This window comes from Leuresthes tenuis, unplaced genomic scaffold (assembly GCF_036924035.1).
Source record: "Leuresthes tenuis unplaced genomic scaffold, fLeuTen1.0.hap1 SCAF_8, whole genome shotgun sequence".
NCBI lineage: Eukaryota > Metazoa > Chordata > Actinopteri > Atheriniformes > Atherinopsidae > Leuresthes > Leuresthes tenuis.
Genome location: NW_027325362.1, coordinates 33,522,170 through 33,534,682, shown reverse-complemented (window position 1 = coordinate 33,534,682; position 12,513 = coordinate 33,522,170). Strand labels below are relative to the sequence as shown.

At 41.3% G+C, this 12,513-nt stretch overlaps 1 protein-coding gene across 1 annotated transcript in view; it reads left to right on the top strand.

Annotated features, from left to right (window-relative positions):
* Positions 1-9,981, top strand: part of pcca (propionyl-CoA carboxylase subunit alpha) — a 41,324-nt gene extending 31,343 nt beyond the window's left edge. Inside the window, exons 19-23 of the mRNA XM_072391537.1 lie at positions 4,082-4,180; positions 4,308-4,361; positions 8,319-8,459; positions 9,204-9,281; positions 9,646-9,981. Coding sequence (XP_072247638.1) covers positions 4,082-4,180; positions 4,308-4,361; positions 8,319-8,459; positions 9,204-9,281; positions 9,646-9,714 — 441 coding nt within the window. The 3' untranslated portion in view covers positions 9,715-9,981. The remainder of the gene's footprint in view (positions 1-4,081; positions 4,181-4,307; positions 4,362-8,318; positions 8,460-9,203; positions 9,282-9,645) is intronic.
* Positions 9,982-12,513: the final 2,532 nt, after the last annotated feature.

Here is a 12,513-nt window from a genome sequence, read left to right as displayed (position 1 = left end):
GTGCCATGAAGGCTTCCCTACAGGCCAGCCTGACAAGCAGCAGCTGGGTTGACCGCCTTCCATGGGTTACGCTCGGGCTTCGCTCAGCACCCAAACCAGAGCGGGTCACAATAGATCGTCTTAAGCCTGCTCATTTGGACATGGAAGTGCCCATTAAGTTGGCCCGGCCCCCACGGCAGGGACGCCCCCCGGTTTTGGAACCCCACCCCCCCTTCTCTAAACCCCCCTCTTACTAAGCGCAGACGTTTTGGCCGCCAAATCTGCCCCCTACTCTATTGATGGTTTCTCAAAGACTGTTTACTGTTTTGTGTTGAACTGTGTTATTGCCTGTATGTTCCATTTTTTTGTATGGGTGAATTCTGGAGGGGCCTGTGTAGTGACCCACAATAAGGAATTTAGGAGAAACATTCATCAGAGGGCTTGTACTTTTAAGAGCAAGGGCTTATGCCAGTCCCGGATTCTATAGTTTACATGTTGCCTAGCAACAACAAGAGTTTCTGAGTCACGGTTGTTGTTCTGAGATATATAATTTGACTCACCTCTGTCTCCTGTCTCGTCAATATTATTTACGTCTCCACAGAAGGTTAGTTTGCATGCAAGATCACAACTAACATCAACTCAACTCAAATTAATCTTACTTTCGAAACATTATCACCACAAGACTTTGGAAAAGACAGGTCAACACAATGTACTTTCTAAACAATAGATGTCCTGATGCAACAGGATGCTGATGCCCAGTGTGTTCTATTGTCATTATTATCCTTGAAGAAAAGGGCTTGAGATGGTTCTGTGTCCAGTCAAGGTCCAGTCTTTGGTGTTAATCCCTTGTGCTCTCTAGAAGAAGGATTCTGGTCGCTTCTTCTGGTCCTGTTGGAGTTAGCCCTCAAGCTAACTCTGGGTTGTACGCTCGTCTCGACTTGGTCAGCTGAGAAGGGGTCCATGCAGACTTTGTGTGTTTCAAGTTAGAAACAGAGAAGTATATGGGCCAAATGCAGGCCGCACTGATCCTGTATGCTGTGAGAGCAGGTTAGCAGGCTTTTCTTGTCCCACCACACGGAGGGGGGGAGGGCTACAGCAAAAAGAGCTGGGAGACCTCTGTCCTCAGAGGTCTGGCAAGAAAGAGAGGAAGGTGCACGCAGTCTTACTGATTTTATTGAGTGGATCAGGGGTGTGGCTACCTAGTAAGGAAGTCATGGACTTTCAGAGTAAAGTCTAGTTTCCTGAACAGATGTGTCTAGTGTTGGAGATAGAAATTCAAATTAGTATGTAGTGGAACGATTGCTGAGTAGTCATGTGTTTCGAATTTTCCAAGTGGTCCAGCATGGGTTTGGGATGTGTAGCTCAGTAGAGCAAATAGCACAACTGTGAGGTAATGCTGGCCTGGACTTCATAAACCGCTTTTATTTTTTACCCTCAGTGGTAAAGAGAGTTCTTTGTACTCTGAGCAACTTGAAATCTCGTTTTAATGATAATCTTAAAACTGCTGAACAGGAGATGGCATGATATGTAAACTATAGTTAGCCAGACAACAAAAGCCAACCAAAAAGATGGTCCAGAACGCGTGTCTGGTCTTCAATCAGTCTAAAAGAGCATACGTCACCCCTCTGTTTGTTGAGCTCCACTGGCTACCCTTAACTGCCTTCATCAAATTCAAGTCACTGATCTTCACCTACAAAGTACGAAATGGAACGACTCCCATCTACTTGTCTACTTGAATGCTCTTGCAAAGGCTTATATAACAACTCGGTCACTCCGGTCGTCAAAGGGTTGTCATCTAGCAGTGCCTACACCCCGCTTAAGATGATCCACACTCTTTTCATGTGTTGTTCCACAATGGTGGAATGACCTACCGAGCGCTACCAGAACAGGGGCGTCCCTGTCTATTTTCAAGAAACTCTTGAAGACCCAGCTCTTCAGAGAGCATCTCCTACCCAAGCACTTACCCTGTACTTTTCTCTACCCCCTCTACTGCACTTTCTCTTTCTGTACTTCCCTCTATGCCTGCACTCTATCTATACACTGTCACCTCTGACAGAGTCTGACAAGTGGTTTTCCTTCTATGTAGCTTATTGTTAGCTTTGACGTTAGCTGTAATGTTGTATCCTCATTTGTAAGTCGCTTTGGATAAAAGTGTTTGCTAAATGCAGAAACATAAACATAAGCTCTGGTTGCCAGGTGTATGTGCTTGAGTGTTTCACAACACTGCAAATATATGTCTTGCCAAGCACAACATTAACTCCAGAACATGGATTCTGGCCTTGTCTTGGTTGCACTGGAGATCTGTGTTTCGTGACAACACACATGTAGTGGTTTTGTATTAGTTTTTTTTTTATATATCTCTAAAATATTTAGGCTTGCAAGATTGATGCAATTAATATCTTGAAAAGTTAAGAACTTTTCTAAAGAGCAAAAAGACATTTCAATCTGGAACTTATACGTTTAAACCTTTGCTTAATAGACAAACATAGTAGAAATGATTTTCAGTGTCTTTACTGCACAACTTCATCGATGTCAGTAACACACAAAATTTGTTTATATGGTCAAAGAAAGACAGAAAAATTCCTATAACATACAAATGTTCTGGAAGATTTTATATTCAGCACATTAACTGATGTCAGGTGAGTTTTCATTGGTACAGGTAGAGCTCATCAACTTTTTGAGTTACATTTGCCTCCAAATGACAGGAATACCAAAAACTGCCTCATAGACCCCAAGAAAACGAGAGTAGGATTTTCAATGAAAAACATAGTGACTGTTTTGCACTGATTCATGTCCACATTATCCACATGCCGGGCTAATTTTGTTGTACTTATGTATAATGACAATAAAGAAGATTTGATTTGATTGACATTCTGTACACCATTAACAGAGACGTGACACAAATGTTTCGGCAAAAGTCATGCTCAGTCATTGCCACAGGTGGGCAAAATTCACAAGGTACCTCTCAGAGAGACCTAGGGAGATAGACAGACAGGTTCTGATGTTGTGTGTGTGCATGTGTCTAGTAGGTAGATTTATTGAGAACAGATGAGGTCCAGTTGAATCATATAGTGACACAGAGTTTCTGTACTAATTTGGTACCGGGGTACGGAGCTGGCAGGCGAGCAAGTTGTACCTGACATCCGATGTGTACAGGGTGAAAAGAAAAGGAGCCAAAAACAGTACCCGGCGGAGCCCCAGTACTGCATTCCAGCATTCCAGAAACACATCTCCCCATCCTGACATACTGTGGTCTGGCATTCAGATAGTCTATAATACACAATGTCAGGGAGGGGGCCACACCCATACCTAGAAGCTTGTCTTTCAGTATGGGAGGTGGATGTGCAGTTGGGCTCAGGAGGACTGGTGGTGAAAGCTGCCGCAGAGGTGGATGTGCAGCTGGGCTCAGGAGGACTGGTGGTGAAAGCTGCCGCAGAGGTGGATGTACAGCTTGACAGAAGAAGCCTGTTGCTGAGAGTTCTTCAGTCTGTATCCAGTGATAGTCCTCAAGCCCCTCCACACCTCCTTCATTACCAATTTATAATGTGTTCATCTTGATTTCAACCTACAAGAGCTGCCACGAACGTCTTCCGTAGCCACTGGCTGTAGCTTAGCCTACCGGTAAGGTACACTTGACGTTAGTTTCTTTACTTGACTCAGTTTGTTTAGGGGCTAGCAGATGAGAGGCTGACCAACTCCGATCGATCCGGCTGCCTCAGCTCAGGTAAACGAAAAGAAAATGATCTTTGTTTTATCGAGATAGCAAGATAATTAGTTTTTATCACAAGATAACAGTGCACAAAAAAATCCATGGCTGTTCTCGATTTCTCGAGATGTATGTATATATATATATATATATATATATATATTTTTTTTTTTTTACCCTTGTCCTGTCCAGTATTATGATACGATAGATACAGTTTGACAGCTCTTGTAAGTAGACATTTCATTAAGAGCTAAGCCCATATTTCAGAAGGTGAAAGAAATCAGTCAGCTTGGAAGAATTAGAGTTGCCAGAATTACTCTGTACACCTTCAACAAGATGTCACCATGTTTTGATGACGTATGAGTCTTCAGGACTTTCATCTGTTTGTGTCGTCAGGTGGAGTTAGACGGAGAAAAGATTGAAGTCACTGGACTGTGGAACCTGGCCTCCCCTCTGCTGCCACTAACCATCAATGGTACACACAAGATGCTCCAGGTAACATACAAAGGTTATGAAAGAAAATACCTTGTTTTTAAATTGTACACTATCCATAGATGTGATTAAGCTGATCAGTTAAAAAGAAAGTTGTTGTACAGATGATGTATTGCCTCTTTTCTTACAGTGTATGTCCAGAGAGGCTTCTGGAATCATTGTTCTGCAGTACATGGGCACATTGGTAAGATTACAATTTGTACAAAGGCTTAATGTATCAGCCTGTGGTGTATACCCAACCATGTTCGCCCACCATCTTGATAGCGACTGTGGAGAGAAAAAAACTCCCTTTTAACAGGAAGAAACCTTTGGAAGAACCAGAATCAGGAAGGGTGGCCATCTGCCTCGACCAGCTGGGGGTTGAGAAGACAGAAAAGAGGGGACAACAAGCACCATAACACCATTCAGGATTACCTGAGCCATCCCTAACTATAAGCTTTATCAAAAAGGAAAGTTTTAAGCCTAATCTTAAAAGTGGAAAGGGTGTCTGCTTCCCGGACATTTACTGGCAGCTTATTCCACAAGAGAGGAGCCTGATAACAGAAGGCTCTGCCTCCCATTCTGCTTTTAGAAACTCTGGGAACAACAAGTAAACCTGCAGTTTGGGAGCGAAGTGCTCTGTTAGGAAAATATCTTACAATGAGATCTTTAAGATATGATGGAGCTCGGTCATTAAGAGCTTTATATGTGAGGAGAAGAATCTTAAATTCTATTCTGAATTTAACAGGGAGCCAATGAAGAAAAGCTAAAACTGGAGAAACACGATCTCTCCTGTTAGATCTCATCAAAACTCTGGCTGCAGCATTTTGGATCAGCTGGAGGCTTTTCAGAGAATATGTGGGACAGCCCAATAATAAAGAATAACAGTAGTCCAATCTTGAAGTAACAAATGCATGAACTAGTTTCTCTGCATCACCCTGAGACAGGATGTTCCTGATTTTAATAATATTATGAAGGTGAAAGAAGGCAGTCCTAGAAACCAGTTTTATATGTGCGTCAAAGGACAGATTCTGGTTAAAAAAAAAACAAAAAAAAAACAACAACAACAAAAGAAAACTTCAAGGTTCCTCACTGTAGTACGAGAAGCCAAGGAAATATCATCTAGAGTAACTATATAACTAGACAATTTCTCCCTGAAGCGCTCGGATCCAAAGAGAACAACTTCAGTTGAGTGAAGTTTAGTGTCTGCTTCAATTTAGAAGCAGACAGTTCTGAGTCATCCAGGTCTTTGTGTCTTTAAGACATGCTTGTAGTCTTACCAACCTATTGGTTTCATCTGGTTTCATAGATAAGTACAGCTGAGTATCATCAGCATAGCAATGGAAGTTTATGCCATGCTGTCTAATAATGTTACCTAATGGAAGCATGTATAAAGTAAAAAGAATCGGTCCAAGCACAGAACCCTGAGGAACTCCATGACTTACTCCAATGTGTGAGGAAGATTCTTCATTTACAAGAACAAACTGGAATCTGTCAGATTGTTTCAAAGTAATTAAATATACAATCCATTAGTCAAGCAAACTTGATTTGAATAACAGCGGACTATTGATGAAACTCCTACGACAGGTCTGGATCACTCGTAAATTCTGTTGGTACCTGAAAGAAAACTTAAAATACGTAATTAAGTAATTTTATGGTGGTCGCATCTTACTCACCCGAGGCCCCTCAAGGATAATTGTACATTGTATAGTTCTATTATATGATTAGATCAATGTTTTTATTGTTACTCTTCCATCCTGTATCGGCGTATGTCCTCTTCACTTGTTTCTAGTCTCCTCTTCCTCATTTCCCTGCTCTGGTCCACTGGCACGCTGCCTCCAGTCTCTGTATCTGTTGTGTCCTGGGTCCGGTACCTGCCATCCTCTCTGCCACTTTGCCCTCACTGCATCCTGTGCGCTGCGGTAAACTTGGACTCGAACCAGTGGACCCTCAGTGTGTCCATTGGTGACTGGAACCGGTTCTCCTTCTCTTTAAGTAGTCTCTTGAGCCCCGCATATTTCTGGCGTTTCGCCGCCACTTCGGCTGCGTAATCCTGGGAAATTGAGTGATTTCTATTAGGCCCGGGACTTTAACGCATTAATTAAGATGACTTAATTACGGAAAATGAACGCATTAAAACTTATTTTTGCACCGCGGAACGTTTCTCACTGGATGAGTTTCAGGCATACCTGGAGAACCAACTAACATTCATGACTTCAGACAACAACAAACCACAGTGAACAATTGTTAAACATGAACGAAGAAGCTGATGAGACCGCTTTGGTTGGCCCTGTGGATGTGAAATTTTGTTTTCAAAAAACTGATGGGCGGGTCAGTAGCGTAGTAGTGGGTTGTGCAGGCACCTCGCTGTTGGCCCTAGTTCGAATCCCACATCAGACGGCCTTTTACTGCGTGTCATTCCCCCTCTCTCTGCTTTCTGTCTCTTTTTATCTGTCATGTCCATTAAAAGGTATAATTTTTTTTTTTTAAATCTGACAAATGGATGGAAGTGTCAGTAAGAGCATGATTGGTTAAGTACATCCTTGATAAAAAAATAAACAATGTTTTGTTGCTTAAGCTTATGTATTCAGTCATTATTCAATGGTATACTAAAATCCATGTGAAAAAAATTCTCACTGTTCTCAGGTCAAATATTTATATGCGATTAAAATGTGATTCATTTCGATTATTTAATTAATTACAAAGCCTAATTAATTTGATAAATGTTTTAAATAGAATCCCGGCCCTAATTTTTAACAATCGAAGAAGTCCACAGAACTCAAGCTAGGTAACAGGAAGTAATGCAATACACCTTACCGCAAAGCGTCAAAGCGTCCGTTCAGCTGATTCTTCAGGACCGGCCTTACTTTTTGTAGGTATTCAATGGTCACTGACCTCCTTGTGACCTCCTCAAGGTTTCCATTTGCCTCTAAGACCCAGAGGTATTTGTAGCTCTTATGGTCTATCTATTATGGTGCCCTCTGTTAGTTCAGTCCCTTCAATCGTGATCACCTTGCTTCTCTTTGATATCATTTGATTCCATTCATCAAGTCCAAATTCAATTAAATTTTATTGATATTGCGCCAATTAAAACAAATTGTCTTGTCAAACTACTTCAAATGACATGTTTATATATGTTGTTTATATCTTTATGCATTTAGCAGACGCTTTTATCAAAAGCGATTTACAGATAGGCAGATAGGGTAAGGGGGTCTTGCCTAAGGACCCCTACTGGAGACAGTACCTTTCATGGAGGGGATATGAACCCAGATCTCCCACATGAAAGGTGGCAATCATACCACTACACTATCAAGTCGCTCAGATCTAGACATAGGTTAACCGGTCTGGTCCCTTCCATTAGCTGGCTTTCATGGTGTGCAGTTAGTCTTATTAACCAGTAGATGGGAATCATGCCCTCATACTTGAGACTCTTTCTTGCATGTCTTGGATGTGGTTAGCTCTCAGATACACTAGCCATGGAGCACTAGTGTTATGTGATGCTTCTTTCTCCCGTATGTTCTTCTTATATTCAGTCTTAGGCCTGGGTGGGTCTAGTATCACTTTATGACTCTGCCACTGAGAATACCCAGTGGATGGTTCAGTGGAGAACATCCTGTTTTTTCTCCAAGCTTCAGGTTCCATGGTGTACTTTCTCAGGTGGGTAGCCAGAGCTGTGAATATTTGTTTGACTGTTTCCAGTGCTTATTGTTCTCTGTTATGGTCCCAGTTGATGGAGTATGTGATGCTGCATTCACACCTTCTAGCAGACTTTCAGAAGATATCTTGTCTCTTAGCCTTTCAAAGGGCCATACAGACCCTAAGTATCCAGTTCATCCATGATCCTCCATCTCAGGCCAGCTCCCCCTTGCTTTTCCATATTTCTTTTTCCACATCAATCTCTAATTGTCATAGCAGAGTCAGTTTCTGAATATTAGAACATTGGATCAGATGTTGGTTTTTTTTGTTAGTTTAGATGTTGGGCTTTGAAGTATCCATTGGTCCGTTCGTTCGTACGCTATTGATCCATCTACCCTGCCATCTATCGATACAGATAGATAGATATACATCCTATTATATATGTATGTGTGGATATACAAACATTAGACATATATATATATATATAAACCATTTTCTATTTTCATCTTCTATTTATTTTGTATAGTTTAAGGTTCGAGTTCTCTCCAAGCTGGCTTCGGAGTTAAACTCATATATGCCAGAGAAAGTTCCAGAAGACACCAGCAGCATCCTGCGTTCACCTATGCCAGGCACAGTCGTGGCTGTGTCCGTCCAACCTGGAGATACGGTAAAGCATCACCACATCTTGAGGTTTACAGAAATGATTTCTTTAATGTATCTAGTGTTTAAGCAAGAGGTGACAAACAGGATGCTCAGATACATTATAACACAAATTTTGACCAAAAAAAAAATACAAAATTTGAAGGTGAGAGAAGTTTTTTCATCTACTTACCTGGATTATGCAACGTAGGCTAGGCAAACTACACTGTAACGCTCAATACCGTTACTTATAACTCTATCAACATCTTGTGATTTACTGTGATTTTGCAGTGCTCAAAAGCCTTAATGCAGTGTCATGCCAAAAAAGGGAATTTGCCTTTCGAGTGTCTGACCTCAACTCCATTCACCACTTAAGAATAAAGACTTCTTCAGACCTGTCATTTGACATTGGTGTTTGTTCCTTCAGCTGCTCTGGTGTCTATAAAAACAAGACATTACAGATAGGTTCCACCAGGGAGAAAATCAATTACCTCATTGTAGCAGGCCTTGATTTTTATTCGTAACATGTGGGTGGCATGTTCAGTTGTTTCTGTACTTGTACTTGTACTTGTGTTCTGAACAGCTATTTCATTTGGCAGCATAGTCAATTTAGAACAAATGTGGCCAAAATGTCGAGGATATTGTGAAGCCTTACAGCTCTACCCATTCTTATTTTTGCTTCTCTGTACTAAAGTCAAATTGTAGATGTTTTTAAGAAGAATCTTTACACTAAGCTATTGGTGTTGTCAACTCTGGTCATGTGTGGCTGTAGGTTGCAGCTGGTCAGGAGATCTGTGTGATTGAAGCCATGAAGATGCAGAACAGTTTGACTGCTGTTAAGCAAGCAAAGGTAACCATATGACAGTTTTCATTAATAGCAGTAACTACTTCATGAGTGTGTTTCTAAATCAGCAGGTGGGATTAGTGCATAACTCCTAATGAAATAAAGACAAATCTTAGACCACAGAAATTAGGCATATGCTGTTTATGGGTGAATTTAGAATTTATCCTGGATACAGTTTTATTTAAAGTTGGTGCTAGATTGTATCAGCTTTGGTGACAGATTGAACCTACCCTATCCACAAATCACAGCAGAATGGGGATCCAATCGACCTCTATTCAACCAAGTTGAATAGCAAAGCATACTGTGTTTGTTCAGATTTTAAGTAGTGTAAAAGTTGTTAACCACGTGTGTCCATCCTCTTACCCTCCAGGTTAAGTGTGTCCACTGTAAGCCGGGGGAGACCGTGGGAGAGGGAGACCTGCTTGTAGAACTTGAATAAATCACAAATGTTGATCTGGGATGTGGACATGGATTCCAGAGGAAGATGCAACAGACAATATGAGAAGCTTGATTTTTCTTTCTGTGGTCAGTCTCTGTAGTGGTGCAGAGAGGAGTTTACCCTGATGGTGACTCAGAGCACATGTGTATGAACAGTGTTCTCCACATGTCACACTTCCTTATGTGTCTTGTGCACAGCTGATTGTTGTTAATCTTTGGTTATGTTTGTTATTTTGGTAGTTTTTATTAAAGAATCTGTTCATCCTCATTCCCCAACATGTTTTTTATTGGTTGATGTGCCAAACTGTTGAGGGAACATGGGAATCCTGCAGACTTGTAACTTTAGCCATGACTTGACTTAAGATTCAAAAAGAAACTTCCTTTCACTTCTGTTTGAGTTGTGACAGACCTTTCAGAGACAGATAGTTCAAACCTCCATTTGGAAAGAAAACAACCCGACAGCTGGGATAGGCTCCAGTCCCCCGCGACCCTAAATTGGATTGAGCGGGTATAGAAAATGAATGGATGCTAAAGTATTCCTTCTCCACAGAGAATATCTCTGTCTGACCCGACCTGCTTTCTTCATCAGAGATGAGTCACAAAGTAATTATTGTTCTGTGAAGTATGGATTTATTAAGTTATGGATGACAAAAAAACCGGTGAAACAAGCAACCAGAAAATGACGCATTTTTCTCTTTTGTTCATGCCACCAAAAACATTTTGCCTCGTAACATTAGACCAATAAAATGAACTAATAGTTCACAGTGGTCCAACGATATTGTACAATAAATCAAACACACTCACATTGCTAAATTATTATAAATCGGTCATTTGTGTTCACCTTCAACATGGAAAACAAACAAAGAAATGCATATGATGCAGCTTTTAAATTAAAGGCGATCTATCTGAGATGAGACTGAGAGAGCGACAACAAAGAGACTGAAGTGAGTGACGAAGTTCTGAAGCTGTTCAATTCAGACGCTGAAGAAGATGACTTTGATGGTTTTAGTGCGCAGGAGGAAGATGAAGAAGGTGATCAATGACTTTTCCTGGTAGGAGACTGTCCGTTTATCTTCTCACCGAGAACAGTTTGGCGAAAGTCAGCGTTCATCAGAAGCTATTTAAAAAAACTCGCAATCGGCGTATATCCATATAACGGAGTGAACGGGGCTTAGAGGATGCAGCCTCTAAATAAGGCATTATCTGTCTTTATTTCACCAATACTTTAAGAAGAATGAATGAATGAACGTGTGCTATAGCTCTGTTAGCTCATAGCTGCTGTTATGTGGCTACTTGCAGCTATAGGAGAGCTAACGGAGGGATTTCTACACAGGCACTCTACTGGGACAACACTGGAAAAGGTGGCTCAGGAGTTGGGCTAGATGGAGCAGACACTGCAAGGTCCAAGTGTCCTCCAACCAGCAAGACCAAAGGCAGATCCTCGGCACACTTTTAACTTCTCTAAAGTAGGGAAGGTTGATTTTCTTTTCAGAATTAGAGGGTGCGGCTTATATTCAGGCGCTCTCTACAGTCTGGAATTTACGGTATTCCTCTTCCAAGAGCAAGTGACAGATCCAGCAGTTTACTGCAGCTTTGCATCTTTTTTCTTTTTTGCTTTGCACCACACAACCACTATCAGGATTTACAGAACAGGCACAGTGAAAAGTGAGCAGTGAGCAGTCAAAAGGTATGACCACAGTTCTTTTTGTGGCTGGTCTGAGTGCATTTCTGTTTGTACGTGTGCTATTTCAGACTGCTAAATTTGATGTAGTGTATTTAAAGGGAAATATGATACAGATTACTGGTACAGAAATTGTTTCTCCACCTAGGAAGCTCCTTTACCTGTATCATACACCCACACACTGATGAACATATTGGGGCAAAATTAGCCTCAATATTTTGGCAAAAGCAAAGGGCTCAAACCAGCAAACCTTTGGTTGGAGGACTCTATCACCTGTGCCATGGCTAACCCAAAACACAATATCCACACCACAGTGATAAAGACGCATAAGGATCACTCAAATGATGCTTAATCGTTTTTTAAAATCAAAAATTTCTTTGGCTTCCTATGCATTACTTGTGGTTAAGACTTAAGAAGAATTACCCTCAACACTGGAGAAAGTGACTCAGAAGTTGGGCTAGATGGAGCAGATGGAGCCGGAGTGATTCGACCCTGGCTAAAGTGTTCCTCTCTGCGTTGTGTCATGGAGAAAGGAAACGAGGACAACGTCTGCTTGCCAGGCAGAAGAAGGGGGGTGGTTTATTCTGTATGTAAACAGAGATATCAACAGTACAGCCACTTCACCGTCTCTCACACACACCATTCCTCAGCGATCACAGAGACCAACTGAGAGGATCGGCACGAATTCAACAAAACGATAAGACAAATCGTAGTCATCGCTCTACAAAACCATTCTTTCTTATCTCCCCCAACCATTAGCTGCAATTTTATTCATTTTTCAGATGAACATTGTATCAGCAACAGCTGTATGAACATACACAATCTGCATAGTATGTCAAGACAAATGATAAAAAGCTGAATACAATGAAACTAAAATAAAAGGGAGCTCACATACCTGTATGTTAACAAAGATATCAAAAGTACAGCCACTTCGCCATCTCTCACACACACCTTTAAAAGAGATGGGAAGACCGCAGCGGTTTGAGAGGCTGTCTCAAACCTTTATATTTGAAGAGCCAAGAGTAGCGCTGTTTATTTAAAAACTGGCTCAGTTTGGGCATACGTCATCAACAACATGCTCTGTCTAAGGTAACTAACACACACATGTTGATGTTGTTA